Source organism: Dermacentor albipictus, chromosome 10, assembly GCF_038994185.2.
Source record: "Dermacentor albipictus isolate Rhodes 1998 colony chromosome 10, USDA_Dalb.pri_finalv2, whole genome shotgun sequence".
NCBI lineage: Eukaryota > Metazoa > Arthropoda > Arachnida > Ixodida > Ixodidae > Dermacentor > Dermacentor albipictus.
This window is the reverse complement of record NC_091830.1, coordinates 55,109,925-55,126,772: the sequence shown is the minus strand read 5'-3', so window position 1 is coordinate 55,126,772 and position 16,848 is coordinate 55,109,925. Positions and strand designations below refer to the sequence as shown.

The 16,848-nt window shown below is 43.0% G+C and overlaps 1 protein-coding gene across 1 annotated transcript; it reads left to right on the top strand.

Moving 5' to 3' along the window:
* Window positions 1–1,629: 1,629 nt before the first annotated feature.
* On the top strand, window positions 1,630–15,272 carry LOC135907609 (venom peptide isomerase heavy chain-like). Its single transcript, XM_065439285.2, has 8 exons — window positions 1,630–1,788; window positions 6,802–6,829; window positions 9,118–9,197; window positions 9,996–10,111; window positions 11,165–11,318; window positions 12,395–12,497; window positions 14,224–14,375; window positions 14,928–15,272. The coding sequence occupies exons 1-8, from the start codon at window positions 1,720–1,722 to the stop codon at window positions 15,144–15,146; spliced, it is 921 nt and encodes a 306-aa protein (XP_065295357.1). The 5' UTR covers window positions 1,630–1,719; the 3' UTR covers window positions 15,147–15,272.
* Window positions 15,273–16,848: the final 1,576 nt, after the last annotated feature.

Here is a 16,848-nt window from a genome sequence, read left to right as displayed (position 1 = left end):
GGATCAGTCGTCTTTTTGGCCTCTGCCTAATCATGCCGTGCATATTTGTCGTGAACCCGAACCAACTAGCCAGCCAGCATGCGTTACTGCTGTTATGTTTTTCTTCAGTTGAATATTTTCAGCGATGCCTCGAAGTTCAGCATCGCGGCTGTGGCTGTATGTCGCTGCTAGAAGCACCCCGCCCCCCCCCCCCAACATGAAGTTCCACATAAGTAAATATATTTGTGAGTAACGAGCTACCCGCTTATCCACGGCCCACCGGTTAGGTGTAATTGCAACTGTGTCTATAGGCTCGCAGATTTGTGCGCGTGTTTTCACTAAACACCCGCGTGCTCACTGCAACTATCAGCACCACTAAAGGATCATTTCGACAGGTTTGTTCGAGTGCTAGCGTGATGTGCATTAATGACAGAATATAGCTTTTGATATTGATGTGGCTGAAATCCGAAGATAGTCCAATTTTTAGGCGAATGGTACCGTAAGGTAAATTTTGTTCAAATCCTACGCCAATACCGCATTCATCATAACATACTACGCAGTTTATGATTCCTAAACAGTATAACTTAATCTGCCAAGTGTATACCGTTATCAGAGCTTAAGGGAGCTCTAGCGTCGCAGCTTTTTCTTCTCAATATAGCACTGAATAAATATTATTTGACTCTTTGAGAGCAATAAACAAATTTTTTAAGAGGCACTTAGTCTTAAACAACACAATACTGAATCTTTTCCACTCAGATCTCTTCTCTTTCTATGCTCGTCGCTCAAATTGATCTATCGGTGTTGGGACTCTGCTGCAAACACCTCTTCATATATGCATTCTTACATTGAATGAATTGAAATGAATAAAGAATGAACACAAATGTTTAAATAAACTTTATGTGTGGACTATAAACACTGTGCTAAATACACTAAAGTTGAGACCCCCAGTAATCATTCCCCATTGCACTTTACGCGAATCCATTTGCGAGGTATAGATGAATTTGTCCTTCGTCTAATGGTTGACTACTCTTTTTTTGTTCCAGGGAGCAGTTGCAGTTAAAAAGACTTTTATTAGACATAGAGTGTCACGCTATTTGCACAGCCTGAAAATTTAGTTTTTATTATGCATCAGACGCTCATAGACGCTGGAGGCAGTTGTGCTCGGCTAGGATATACAGCAAGTGTCAAAGGCTTTGCGATATACCTATAAACGAGCGAAGGCAGGCAGCCTGCAAGCATTCAGAAGTCGCACAGTTAGCAGCTGTCAATAAAAAAGCTCGTCTTCTTTTCCGCCGACGGCCACAACACATGAATGGATTTGTCACACATCACTAATAATAGCATTGACTAAATGGAAGTTGTGATGACCCCGCAGCTGCTTGATACACGCATCACTGGGACTAGAACCGCTGAGGGAGAGAACGGAAGCTATTGCTTAGTTCGCAACAATACTTTCGAACTGGTTTTTATTATTTCGACGATTATTTCGCCCCTTAGCGCTATGCCCGGCAAAAAAAAGGACGGTGTTGGGACACGTGCATAGCAGTTACGGTACTTCTAAAGCAATCAGTCTTCACTCACCCACACACATTGATGAAAGGAGGTTGCGTACGTTAAAGAAAATTAGTTTTCTGCAGATGTGGCTCCTCCTCCATCTATGAAATGCGAAACTGTTGGAGCTTCCAATGATAACGGCGAATTCGCTAGCATCAGCCACACAGAGCTGTTGCTGTTGCTGTGATGGTAGCGTTTCCTCGGAAACCGGCCTCGTATATAGGCCTACTATGTTTTGCGAGCACAGTGTACCAGGTAAGGCCAACCAAAGCATTCAGCTTTCATATCGCAGTGCCTGTTTACAAGGATAGAATATTTCACGCACTTTTTCGTCGAAATGACATTGAAGAGCATGATACCCACTTGTAGCACGACCCCTCAATAATTTCTTCTCCGAGTGCATGTGACAGTGGCCAAGGAGGAGCAGTGCAGGAGAATTGGAATGACTTTGCAAGAATTTCACCAAATGCGTGCTCTCCAAAAAATGTTCAAATCTGAAAACTGTAGTATAGAGAGATCACTAAATGACCCCCGAAGCTTGTGAGCCAGGAATTAGCCACAATAAGGAAATTGACATTTTACTGGCATTAAGGAAATCGCTACCTTCAAGCAGCACTGCCAGCCATATTTTTTGAATGTAGGTGAGAATAGGCAATAAATATGCGGATATCGCACCCATGCTACGAATCTGCTGTAAGGTATGCCCTTCCTGTTGTTAGCAGCGCAAAATGTAGACGAAAGACGAGACATTCGTTGACAAAATGTAGAAAATGCAAAATGTAGACGAGACGTCTACATTTCGCGGTGTTAACAGCAGGATGGAAAACCAACAAGCCCAAGCTGCTATTCAAGGTATGTCCTGCTTGAGAGGGCTGTCATAACGCGAAAAGACGACGAGGCATATGAACTAAGTCTCTACGTAGTGTTTGGCGCATGATAGCCTAAGCTGCTTATGTGTCATTACACATAACTCAACTCAACTCAACATAGGAACTAAGTGTATCTATTTTCCCAAGTACTTAAACATTATTATTGCATTTAAGGCATGCAGCTGCTTCGCTATGAGATCAAAACTGACACCGAGGAATGTGATTACACTCTGTATAACTTTTGATTGTCATATTATTCTACAGAATTAGAATGCAGTCAGTACTCATCCAAATTTTAAACATGGACCCATTCCTGGGGATATCCAGAGAATATGAGCGCCGGTGGGGAGGAGAGGAGGGAAAGATAAGAGGCGCAACCCTGTTACTTGTGCAAGGTGTGTCAGCACAAGCGTTATTCGCTGATTAATGACAGTTTCTTCTCAGGGGAGTAGCCTGAAAAGATTACCAGTGTAGCACGGCGACTCAGAAAGGAACAGCGGCCATTTCGCTTGAGTGTCACGGGTAGGCTGAATTGCGAAAGGCTGCCCACCACCCTGTTCTGTGTGAAAGTGGCTGTAATTTTTTTCATAGTTTTGGCTGGTCTAGACAATTGTGTGCGCGAATACACCGCCTGTATTATTTTCCAACAGATCTTTTTTAATTTACCTTTAGAAATATCAATATTATGGTTTTTAATCGTGTTTCTAGAACAGGCGTAAATAATCTGTATGAGCAATCGGAATGTATAGTTAAATAACTAGAAAAGATTCATGATTTGTATTTTTTTAAAGACAACTTGCTCTTGCAACATTTCAGCTAAGCCTCAGGGAAGGCATGTTTTCTTAGCAAGATCTGTAATACTTCCACCACTTGCGAGATGTCGGTCCTTGAGTGTGCCACGAAATACCTTAAAATTTCCGCCCACGGGTTCCCAAAAATGTGGGAAAGTCGTAAATTATCTAAACTCTAACGGCAGAGACCTCTTTGTGAGGTTTCTGGGATTGGTATCTTGAAAGCCCCGATAATCTAGGAATTTCTGCTAAGGAGACATATTGCCACTTTCACGCTTAAATTTTAAAGTTGGAGCATGCCTCTCAATTTGAGCAATTCCAAAGCGAAATCAATTTTTTTTTAAATTTACGACAAATACATTGCCATTTCTCGCTCAAATTGAGTCCGTCTATCCCTGAATCAGTATTAAAAGGCCGAATTATTCTGTTAGCTCTATGCAATAATATAAAGTCATTATAACTAAAAGAACACATATACGCCTTTTAGCGATGTATGATACCCTCACCATGGAGTGAGTGCTACTATACTAAAAGGCGGAATTATAGTACTTTGAAAAAAAAGAAGCTATTCTAACTAAAAAAAGTACACAGATACGCGTTACAGCGATGTATGATGCCCTCAACGTGGCGGGAGTACTATAGTGTTAACCTCATCATACGTTACCTAGTTATTGCTGTAGTGTGTATGTATTGCGTTTGACAGTAACTAACACGAAGCAGTCGTAACATTAGTACAACAGGTGGTAAACAAATAGACAGCAGCTTTAGGCCCTAATTTCATGTTAACTTACCTGCCGTGCAGGTGTCAAAAGGTGATCATCGAATGACAGGAAATGATACTGCTATCGGATTACAGCCTTTTCGTGGAACATGAGAGCCTAAAATATATCAACGTCGCTATAATAGAAACAGAGGTAAACCGTGCAACTACAAGGTCTGTCAGACCAACAGAACAGTCAGTGTCGCAGAGTAACTAGCATTGGAGAAGCAGAGCTTCATCTTGGTCGTCTCTAAAAAGCTACACTTGAACTTAGTTCAGCCATCATATCATGACTCCTTTTATTTAGTAACCTTGTTCGAAGTGGGCTACCTTAGAGGAGCACAATGCTGTTCATTGCTGTCGCGCTTTGCCAATACAGGCATCTAATACCATGTAGTAGAAGGGCATGTGCACGCAGAAAAGTTAAAATTTATACAGGAGGAATTCAAGGCAGCTACAGCGAAATAATGCGCCTGAGTTCATCAGTGCAATTGCCTAGCAATAGCTTAACAGTTCAAAGTGGTGGTTCGTCTTCTTCAAATAAGTTCCCGCTGTGGGCTTCATCTTGATATATAGTGTCAAACAATACTAAGAAACACAAATAACATGCGTGGCCTTGCATAATCGCAATCTAAATTTCAGTGAGCAATGTTCTTGAAAAAGGGAACGCAGCGCAAGGCTCTATCTTTGCTGTGCCCCAGAAGGCTTTCCCGGCCAAGTCCGTATGTTCGAAACAACATGACCAGAGGACAGGCACTGGACCACGTCTCGATCTGCGTCTTACTTATATCATTGGTCCTGTTTCCAAAGTTGTAAATGTGAAGCTTAATCAGCTGGCGTAGTTGTCAGGCGGGAAAATGTGGTTTCCGTTTCTCGGAAATTTGCCGCAGCAGCTCGCGTAGCCCCTTTCCACTTAGGTGCTTTGCGCGGAGCCACTTTTGTTCCTAGAAACCAACGTCACGCAGTGAAGTGTAAGGCGGCTTTCCTGTAAGTGCGCAAAACTTCAACCTGCAATAAGGACGGACTGGTTACAGGCAGATTGTTGGTATGTATTGTCTTTCCAAAGAAGCCTCCTATAGGCTGCAGCACTATTTTAAAAAACATACTCTTCAGTCGTGAATGCCGATTAATTGTGCATGTTTCTCTAAGAACTGAAGGGGTTCTTTATGTTGGTGCAATCGGCGAATAACAAACGACGTGCGCTTTTGCTCTGCGGATAATCGTCAGAAATCACAGATATCAGAAATGTCATAAGTTTTAGTGGCGCGGCGACCAATCATTTAACTGTTGCCTGCTTCCCGTGCCCAGTTAGCGCAAAATATCGCCTTCTCGCAACATGCTTAATCGTCGCATCTAATGTTGCAAATCTGAGCTAACTCCCTTTGGAATGCGCCGCTAGAGTCCGTAGCGTAGATAACCAAACTATCATAATTTTTCTCAGGCATCAATTACTTCCCGCATTTCCACCGATAGTAATCCACCATTCATGACAAGCTCATATATCCCCTGGAAGTGTCGTTGGTCTCGCTGCAACAATTTTCCAAAGGAATTTAAGCAAACAGTTTCAGAAAACATTTTGGAGGGGCGTTCCCCGGGAATGTTTTCTCACTGAATCCTCCTCTCTGTTTAGACGTTTAGTGGTATACTATAGTAGGCCTATTGTATACTAGTGTTTACAACCTAAAAGCCACAGTGGGCACATACCGGCTCATGGGTTAAACCTAGATATGCATGAGCGCATGTTCGGCACCAGAACATGTACCTAAACATACATTTAGCGTTCCAAATGGAATCTGAATAGCTAGCGTTCTCGCAGTAGCAGTACTTCCCGCTTTTTATTGCGATAGCAATTATATATGGACACTCCAGGAGCATTTTTGCCGTCGCCGTCTTCGGTATGGTCCGTGTAAATCCCAATGGCGATGACACCACTGCCGCGCGTGGTATGCTGCATGTCCGAGTGAATGCACACGAGGGAAGCCAACGATCGCGATGCCATCTGGCGCACGTGAAAAAAGAAAGTGGAGAGCAAATGCGCCATCTTCCGTCGCGCGAAAGGCCAGGGAGGATGGAGAGAGAGGGAGGGAGGGGGGTGGGGGGTGGGTGGCGTTGTGTTTTGGAAGCAACTGCGCATATTGCGACCGGTGTACAAGGGGAACAGAGGACCGCTGCTCAGTCTCGCGCGCCATATATGGAGGAAAGTGGGGAGGCTGCGCACAAGGGAGGGGAGCGGCTTAGACTACGCCAACATGCGCATACTTTGCACGGCCGCGCTTGCTTGGGCGCGCCGTATCTTGAAAGGAATCTGAAGAAGGTGCATACCTTAGTGGGCGCTGTGTCCTCGCCGCTCTTGCGTTGAAGCGATAGACAGCACGAAGGTCACTTCACTCGCTGCTGCCTGTCTTACTCGTACCAGCGTTTCGACAGAGAGTGTCCGCGCTCGTGTAGTGTGAAGGATCCACGTGTGCTCGAGCGTGCTGACACCGTGCTTGTTAATTCAGTTAGGAAGCAAATGTATCCAAATTTATACGACCGATAAAAGTACTATCCTTAAATCGTATAGCCATCCGGGAGAAACTGCGCAATTTCTTTTCAACAACTGAAGAAATGGAGGTTTGTATATCATGCTGAGATTCTGCGCGTTTATGTAATTTTGATGTGCACGTATCAAGCTAAAAAATATAAGGGCACCTTCATATATCTGCATTTTATATGTAATCATTGCTCACGCAATAACCAGAACATCTTAAAGTATTAAGTTGGTTCTAATGAAGGTAACGCCAGAGAAAAGTATTTGTTCATTTTCATTTATATGTCTCAATCACAACCACAATACTTTTTCTTTTAGGCCATTGGCTACAAGATTAATGGGGGAGGTGAGCTGTTGTTATTTTATATTTTTATTGTACAGTGTCCTATATTATGATTATAATTTTGTCTACTTCAGATATTGAATAAAATTTGGCTTCGTAGTGTCCAGCACATAATCGACCAATCCCGTCAGATTCATTTACACAGCCAGTGCATTACTGACAACACCATACCTTGCTGCAGAACGAATCGCTTTTCGGATTATACTTTATTATGACCAATGAAGGGCAGTAAACCACTGAATAAGAAGCCTAACCTCACCCGCGCGATGATGTGCCAACAGACTGGGTCATTACGACGAAACCCTTTTTCCGCCACGTGTTAATTGCTTTGTGTACTGCTTCTTATGAAGAGTTACTAACAAGGGCAACACTTGAACTAATAAACAAATGCGTCAGCCTAGTGTTCTTCTGGCTTGCTAGGATGATCCGACATTTTTTTAAGTGGCGATTTTGCTCATATTTCTTTCACCTTTGAATATATGTAACCAGCTGTTTTTAACACGCTGCCAACACCTTCACAAGGGAGTGACCTATTATTAACCAATTATTAATTAAACAAATAATTCATATGTAGAAATGTCCTCCCTGTTTTTCACTGTACTCAGTTTGAAGGCTATGTTCATGGGAATATTTACGAGAATACCATATGGGAAGTGTCAATATTGTGGAATTTTTTCCGAACACAAAGGAGGGGGGGGGGCAGGGGAGGGTGTGCTCATCTTCACGATCACTCATACTGTAAGTAGTCACCTCGTATTTATCTCTGAAGACCAAATACATGTCGACAGAAGATGTGACACAATGTATTTTGATAACAAACTTCGACAAAAGGTGTAGAGGATAGCCAAATAAACAGTGGTGCACTTACACCAAAACTAATCAGCCCCGCCTCAAGCGTACGATGTCACGGCGCTACTGCAACGTGCAGTTTTCATTGGGCCGTGCTGATCAGGCACTGCGCTGTCGCACAAAACTTACCCTGAGTAATTTGTGGGATACATTGCTCTGGACAGATACTTAGATATTTGTTGCGTCTGTGCCATCATTTCTGAGGCAATGCTATATTCGGCGTTGGGGACCTTGGGCAGCCGGCAACCTGCTGCTGCCGCAGTAAATGAGCTCATAGCCCGAGGAAACTCTGCAGTCTGCTCAATTTTTTTGCTCTTTCCTTCTCATTATAGACCTCTAAAGCAACATGCCGGGTTCTTTATTATCCGAAGTACATGCTGCATAAAGCACTTGCAATGAAGCCTACAAAGCGAGTGTAATACCTGCCATCTTCGCGTCTGTCCCAGACTGATGCAACTCGCCCGGAGATCAGTACTTTACGGCAGGCACTCCAGTACTCTATTTGTGTGTACTTGCATACCCATTCTTTTTCCCCGACGAATAATTCATTTTGCTCAACCGCATGCTTTCAGGTTTTTCAAGCATTTTGTTCGAGAATTCCACCTCTTAGCGGAAAAATATTCTTGGTACAAAGCAATGAAAACTAGGAGCATTCTTGCTAAAATACTTCATTGGAAAAGTTTAAATTGAAAACTGCGTGCCATCGTCTGTTGCTGTTCCTGTCATCGTCTTCTTCATCATGAGCCTATTTTATGTCCACTGCAGGACGAAGGTCCCTCCTTGCGATCTCCAATTGCTCATGTCCTGCACCAGTCCATTCCAACTAGCGCCTACAAATTTCTTAATGTCGTCACCCCAGCTATCTTCTGCTGTCCTTGTCTGTTCTTCCCTTCTCTTTGAGCCCATTCTGTAACCCGCTCAGCTACATTTTTTCTCTTAATGTCTAGTAGTGCATCGGCTAGCCGCGTTTGCTCTTTCCTACACACCTCTCTCTTCCTATATCCTAATGTTACGCTTAACATTCTTCATTCCATCGCTCTTTGGGTGGTCTTTAACTTGTTTTCGAGCTTTTTGGTAAGTCTCCAAACTTCTGCACCGTATGTTAAAGCCGGTATAATTCACTGACTGTACATCTTTCTTTTCAATGATATTGGTTAGCTTCCAGTCAGGTTCTCACAATGTGTGCCATATGCGCCCCAACCCATTTGTATTCATCTGTAAATTTCCTTCCCATGATCAGCGTCCCCTGTAAGTAATTGACCAAGATAAACGTACTCCTTCACATACTCTAGAGGCTGACTGGCAATCCTGAACTCATGCTTCGTTGCCCGGGAAGCCAATTGTTAAACAATCATAAAAGCCCTGCTCACTCTATTGCAGAATTGTAAGTAATAACTGAATGTTCAGAATATGAGCACTTGTCATCGTGCTATGCATTTCAGATTGTGGCAAGCCTGAAATAGCCCCTACCGCTAGAATAGTTGGTGGAAAGAACGTCGTAAGGGAGACACAGCCATGGGTCGTGAGTGCTTTGCTTCATCTTTATACGACATTATAGACCGCAGTATCTCTATTTGTGATGTAGCAGAAACAACTTTAAGATTTGAAGTGTACATTTTAAAGTCGTTGTCCATTTCTTCTCGTGCTCTTGATATGTGAATGGTCACCGGTCAGCATTGTACGATATTTGTTTCTGCTGAACTCAAGATTTTATTTTACCCACAGCTTACTCAAGCAAGTTTCAAGTATCGGACAATAAAAAAGACTAATTCGTAAGCTATGAACAATATTGCATAGCGTGACTTGTAACGACAGAAAGCTGAGTTTGTTCGCAAGGATTCATAATGCAAAAAAGGGTAAGGCGTGCAGACACGTGCACAAGAGAAATGGACGACATGAATGCCAACTACCAACTGAAGGAAGCACTGAGGCAAAAAAAAGAACACACAAAACTCGTCTGTGTATGCTCTGGAATGGTAACGCCACGTGTCAATCGGGTACACCTGCCGGTGTACGTGAGAGATAACTGTTGAGGCAATAGATCTCTTTCTTGTGTAAGGTAATCGTTCGTGGTGTGCAGATCTCTTGTCTTGTGTCCGTGTCTGCAAGCCTGACCCTTTTTTTCAGTCTGACTTAACCTCGCGAATACCGGATTTCGACACTCATCGCGAAAAATTTATGCGCCTGCTGTACTTGATTTTGTAGATAATTTTTTTCTTGAGCAGTACTCAATATGCTTAACAGTAGACAGTGGCAGGCATTTTGTTGGCGCTGGATGTTCCCGATTATTTCAGTTCGATTTTACTGATGATGTCTGCAGGTAAACCTGCAGGTGTATTTTGTTGAGGACAAGAAGAAGTCGGCAGCTCATCCCTGTGGTGGAACGCTGATAACACGCCGATTCGTGTTGACGGCAGCCCGCTGTGTTCTACGGGCGTGAGTACTTACGCCAAATACTTAGTACAAAAGTGATTAGCTAGTAATCGTAAATGGACTTATCAGGTAGCAGAGTGAGAAGGACATATTGCGCTGCTTTTGAACAGCCAGAATTTATTTCCTATATTCAGTGTCGCAAGTGTAACTCATTTACTTGCAGGCGCAGACCAAGTCTGCAAAGGGCTGCCCATGCATGTCGACTTCAAATACTGAACAATGCCTTTAAACTTTATTGCACCAACTATGCACCCTGCCTGGTGCAATAGTCTTGGCTTCAGAAAGCTGTCTCGAGTCTAGCCAGCTTATACAATCAAAACGGCAAGTTGGGCCAGTTGGTTGGGATTCATAGTAAGGTTCATTACCCTCTAGATAATGCTGTCTGTAGAGGGCGGCGTTGGACGCCATAACGAGAACAAAGCAAAGGACGCGGTAAGTATTTCCTTCATTGGTGCAGAAGTGGAAGGTACGCGTGTACGCACACCCAAGTGCTGCACAAATGTTCACAGATGCTTTCTGCATCAAAATGTTTTCGTTTTCCGGTAATACATATGTATATTGTTACAGCTGCGTTCTCCTATAACGTTTCCTCCATCAAATTTTTCTGTGTGAAAAGGTCCACGTTATGCACGATGCCCGCTATGAAGTGAAATATATGCTACTTTGGCTGCCGATGACACTGGCTAACATTTTATGAGGCGGCGTCGTAACTGCGTCTAAATATATGCCGAAGCAAGTCTGAAATTGCACACACATCCCCGTAGCTGAATTGGTCAAGCACTGCAGGCGTCAAGCAGAGGCAGTGAGTGTTGCAACTATTATTGGTCAAGTATGTCTTCGTCGCATCGTCCTATTTATTAATTAGCAATGTACAACTAGTCGCACTGCTTTCATTTGTTATTATTTCAAAAATTTACCAAAAAGAGACACGTTCATTGTCCTGATGCTCGCCCTCGCTTCAATCACTATTTGTTTCAAGCAGTTATTTAGACCAAGCTCCACGGTGTTCCCGAATATTCTTACTACTTGTTAATGGTACGTTCTCTACCACTTCAGCCTCGACAAAGGAAAGGGCTCATTGGCTAGCATCGTTGAAGTGTACCACAACGAAACAGAGAGGAGAAAAGGTGGCTTCCGCCGAGCACGGGATATAATTATTCATCCAGGCTTTGATCCACTTACCAGAAAACACAACATCGCTTTGCTCAGGGTAAGTGTTCCATTCGTGTGGACCGACTCACAACATTCGGCTTTCTTTTGTTTTGATGAATCGGTTCGTCCCAGAGTATAGCGATTGCGAATGATTTACGCAATCAGTAATATCTTTTTTTGCACTCCCCTTCATAAGTCTTGCCCAGGGCTGCGAGTGCTAGTAATATTTTCTTTACGGGGGCTGCGTTCTCGCTAAAGAAAAAAGATAATTCGCGGTATATTACAGGGAGTTATCTTAAGCTTCTTTACAACTAATAAAGCTTATTGCCTAAAAAGTGAAGCAACTTGGTTACGCGGCTTTTAATAAGTTATTTTAGACTGTCGTGCGTTTTACTTTTTTACCAATTTCGGTTTTTCATTTTCATTACTTCCCAGTTGCGTGCCGATGTGGGCGATAAGGGAAGCAGTTACTGTCCTATGGTAGCAGTTGTTTGGCATAGTTGCATGTGACTTAGAAAAATCTGGTATGATGCTAAAAAGTTGCTCCATGAAGTTCACTGGGCTAAACTTCATTTGGCGATAAAAAGTCAAAAAGAAGCACAAAGAAAAATGTAAGATACAAGCTTTTTTTTATTGCTCATCTGTGGCCCTTTGCCTGCGCTACAAAGATGGGTTTTATTTCATTTATGTGCAGCGTCATAAGGCACTACTTTTTACCTAGCTTTCCTTTATGGTGCTCAAAGTTGTTTTTCCCCGTTTGTGTACGTGTGGACGCGCGTGTGTTCCTTATTTATAGTCCGGAGTTCCCTTGTTATATAGTTGTAATAGACCTGTAGTAGCAAGCCAAGCCTTTTGATCGTCTATCTTTATTCACGTATCAATCAAATCGCTCTCACCATCGCGCCTGTGTTTTAACAAACAAGTTGTTTCACGCGTTTCCTCGGAATACATTCTTGGAGTAGGCAATATGCGTCCCTAGTGGCTGGTTGCGCCACGTGAATAGCGGGAAGTTGCAACGCGTGTTCAAAAGACTGTTGCCATAGGCGATTTTATGCATAGGGTAATATTCATTGTTTATTTATTCAATGTTCAATTTTAAAATCCGCCCATTTTGTTTGATATTTTATTTTGCAGCTTTTTAAACCTGTTCCGAAGAGTAAGCATTCCCGTCCAATTTGTCTCATGGACAAGAAAGAAGTTCTCATGCGAAAGAATGCAACTGCGCTGGGATGGGGCTGTAAGTAAAAAATTGGCTAGGGAATACTCTCGAACATTTTCAAGCTCAGCATCCTTCCAATTTGCAGCGATATGCAAGTTATTGAGGTTCTCTGGGCATGTTCTGGAAACCTGCAAATTAGAAACTAGGGCAAATGACAATAATATGGCGCAAGTAAACGACGGAGCTAGTATTAAATAAAGAAAACAATTTCCTATTAAATTGCATGTGCATACAGTGCTATAACAAAATAAATTGGCACACGTCAACGACTAAAACGATCGTGTGGGATTTATCAGGGGCCCAGCGACGTGCGGGTACGTGAAACGTTTTTTACCTGAGGCAGAAAGCGCATGGCCGCTAGGGTACTAAAATGACGTCAGGAAATGAACAACTAACTCTTATTGACGCATCAGACAGCTTACCTTCTTAACTTATGTTACAGCTAGTGCGGGTCCTACGGTGTAATTTCGCAATCATGCTCATTACCTTTTCGGAGTGGGCTCGTTTGTTCTCCTCACGGGGTTTGAGGACTGGCGTATGCAAATGAGCTCAGTAGTGGTAGCGCATGATGTTTCCCTGCATTTGTCGAGCACGGCGCTCTCTAGCGTCGTTGGGCTTACTGCACTGCCATCAATCTTCGGCGCTGTAACTCCCTAATGGAGACGAACATGTTCGGCCATGGTCGAATGGCCCGAGTATTCTTTCGCTTACTATCCGACTCTCTTCAAACTGCATCTACATTCGCACCAGTTGAACGCAACGACGCCATAGCCAAGAAAACGTGTAACTGCTGCGAAAAACGGCACACTTGTGGAGCTAATAACTCCTGATGTCTTCGCGAAACGGGACCCCCTGCTGCTCGGATCGACATCTCTACTGCCAAGCTCTCTCCGCCTGCCTCAGCGCTGAGCAGAAGATTAAAATCTAGCTCCGTCCAGGTCTTGTCGGGTGCAAAAATAGTGCCATGTGCGCCGTTGCTTTACGTAATTTTTTTGCCTATACACATTTGTTGCTTTTGCTTGTTACTTGCACGTCTGCTTGTGGACACGTGAGCGAGGCAATTACTCAGCATTGATACATCAGCGCACAGAGACATGGTTAAATCAGTAACTTATGGTTCGGCATAAGGTCATTCGTGTCACGTCACAGGGCACCCCCTATAAAGCGACATTCTTCAGAGCGCGGTTACATCCAGTATAAATCTATTTGCCTAAGGAGCACCCCTCGCAACTCATATAGACAAAAGCGTTAACTTTAATTCTAGTGGTAAAAAAACTGCGTACCTATGTCTAATATGCTATGGTTTTATGTGGCCTCTTCTTCACGAGGATTAGACCAGATTTCATCAAATTGTCCTCGCGTGCTGTAAATTGAAGCAATGTTGCTGCAGTTCGCCTAGGAAACATTCTTGTTTCTCCTAGTGGCAGTTTACTCGGGGGTGATGGTAATACTCCTCAGAGGCAAGAGCCAAATGTTGCGAAATGGTACTGTTAATGGTATCGGCTGTAGACCCCTGTGTTGTGATCTACACCTGTATATCTCTTCGCATGTTTATTTAGACAGGTATTTTCGTACCTATATGTAAATTCGCCAATCTGAGGCAATGGCATGCTGTGACATAGAGAGACGATTCGGGTTTCCTATAAGTGAAGCAGCTTAACCACAGTCCAACTGATTTTCCACTTTTCCAACCGATTTTCCGCTTTTCTTCATCATCTGTTACAATCATGGTTCTCTGACGCAGGGATTACAGAGTCTCTAGCGCTACGCTATGCCACTGTGAAGATTGTGCCATTCACAACGTGCCGGAAGAAGCTCGATATTATCAAAAAGCGCAACGTTTTAGACAATAGGACTATGATTTGCACTTCTGGGGTGAAGAAAGGGCCATGCAGAGTAAGTATATAAAACGTTGAATAATTCATATCTGTGATGAAGGATGGCGTAAAAATGTTGCTTTTGCTTCGTTATATCATTCTAGAGATTAGCATATTGATAAGATATCGTAAAAACAACATTCATTCACATCGTCGGTTCATGTGCAATAAGCATTGACTCTTTAAGCACTTCAACTCGGTTTGTACGAGGGCAGGCACTGGAAGAACAATAAAATATATTTGGATAATGTGATTTGTTGTTCGGGTGTTATGATGTTCGGAATAATCATACCTGAAAATTGGCCTGTTGATTAAAGACTTTTGCCATTGTAAGAATATTTGTTTTAATAAATTGTGAAAGTTTCTGAAAGTATTAACGAGGACAGAGCTCAATGCTTGCCACAGCAGACTTAAGTGCGAGTTAGCGACGCATTTCCTTATCTTCGGGCTTCACATTTTCTTGTATACAACCCAGTATTCTTTCAAGCAACGCTTTTCAGAGACTCATTCCTGGAGAATAAACCAACTAGCCCAAAGCAAATTTTATTTTAACAATTATATATGTTTGCAGGGTGACGGCGGTGGACCGGTGACCATGAAGAGGGAAGGCAACCGCATCTATCAAGTCGGCGTGATATCTTTCCCGCGAAGCTGCGACGCTTCAAGGGACATACCCAGTGCTCACGTGCGCGTAGACTATTATTACGAGTGGATAAAGAATGTGGTGGAGTACTTCCACAGGTGGCACGTAATGTCACATGTGTCAGCTCGCGACGGCGGTTTCTATTAAAAGAGCAGCTGCCTCGACTACAGTGACGTATCTGCGGGCTTTTGTGAAGGGTCATAATATCAAGGAAAGATTATATCTCTAATCATATTACTGTGGTTTCCTAAGTAATAAATTGCTGGCTCGAAGCTGTTGGCAGAGTTGAAGTCTTCTTTCGCACTATCGTAATTTGGCTACGCATTATTCCGTCCTCCGCAATGAATATGCACTGTGGAGGAGGCCAAAGCAAAACATTGGTAAATATGGAAATGGCTGGTTGATTCATTTGTCATTCGTTTAGGCGTGTTACATTGCCTAATTGTTACATGTGCATGGAAACACCTATTGGCGTAACATGAATTTCAGCAATACACCTTGGTGCGCAGTTTCTTTGGCAAAATACCCGAGCACAAATTTGCGAAACATTCGTGTACAGTGTTTTATACAAAGGGTGCTGAAGCTTTCTCTGATGCCCACTTCGCTGTTCTTCTTTCTTAAGACACTTACTCAGGCTCCTTTCAGCAAATAAACAATGCGATATCTAGTATTTGCTTCTTATCTGTTTTGGTTACATTAAGGTTACTTTTCCATCACTTCTCCTCCATCGTAGTTAGGTATGCCAACGAGTACACTTGTCTACATCTGTTACTATACTCCAAGGTGTAACGAATAAACAGAGCAATATTCTCAGCCCATAAGCAACCCTTCACAAGCAATTGAGTTATGCGTGCAAGGCATTGCACTCATAACTGCGTGTAGTGCCTTGCACGCATATCTGTATAAAAGATTTGGCTAACTTACATAGATAGCAATCCGCAGGATGAAGTGTGAAAATTAATAACTTGAACGCTTGATATAATTTTATGTAATGCTTTAGCGAGCGCTGCACAGTAGAAATTGGAGCCTATGTGCACCAAAAAAATGAAACCCTAAAATTCAATCAGGGTGCGTGTCCTTCTAACACAAATCTGAGTTACCCCGTAAATAATTGCAGTGCCCTAAATTTTAAGGTGAAAAATATGCATTTCTGCATTGCACAAGCTTCTGTCCAATGCATGTAACAGTACAGCAATGTCTGCACCAGGCCTTCCTAAAGCTGAGTTTTGCAAAAATATTTAGAATTTTCATTCTTACAGTTGCTTCAGGTTAGTAGGTCAGGTCACGAGGTGAAACTAAGCACCTATTTTGAGGATTGCGAAATGAAAATAACCCACCACAATGTGTCAGAAAATGCCAACCGCTTTATGAGTTTAGCCCGAAATTAACTGCTTCCCCTGGACACATGCCCATATTTCCTACATGTGTGTGCTCTGTTCCTTGTAATCGTTATCGGCTAAAGGAAGTTTCTTTCCGGAGACTTAGGGCTGGTAATACTATCACTTTCCTTCAACTGGGCCTCGGATCGAACACCAAAATACCCAGAGAACTGGCCCAAGTGATCTGCGTCAGCTTATCCGGTGGACATTTACCACCTTTTGTGGCTCAGCCTAGCAACAAAGGCTACTCGGGAAAAGCTGCTAACTTCCGTATTCTCCACTTGACACTTTTCATCCACTCAACTGAGTTAAGGACTAACCGGTCCCTCGGCTTTTATAGAGGCTCTAGTACTCTCCTGAATTATTGCCAATGTGCATCAACGAAGGCCAGTGAACCATTGGGGCAAGGAGCTACGCTGAAATGTACTTCGACGAGTACAGGTGTAAGGCTGAGGTGAAGGACGTTGAAG

Bases quoted from the DNA above. Each gene is read 5' to 3' on its own strand.
- LOC135907609 (XM_065439285.2), top strand. From the start codon at position 1,720: ATGGTAGCGTTTCCTCGGAAACCGGCCTCGTATATAGGCCTACTATGT. The intron at 12,498-14,223 runs GTAAGTAAAAAA...TCTCTGACGCAG, and splicing joins AACTGCGCTGGGATGGGGCT to GGATTACAGAGTCTCTAGCG. The intron at 14,376-14,927 runs GTAAGTATATAA...ATATGTTTGCAG, and splicing joins TGAAGAAAGGGCCATGCAGA to GGTGACGGCGGTGGACCGGT.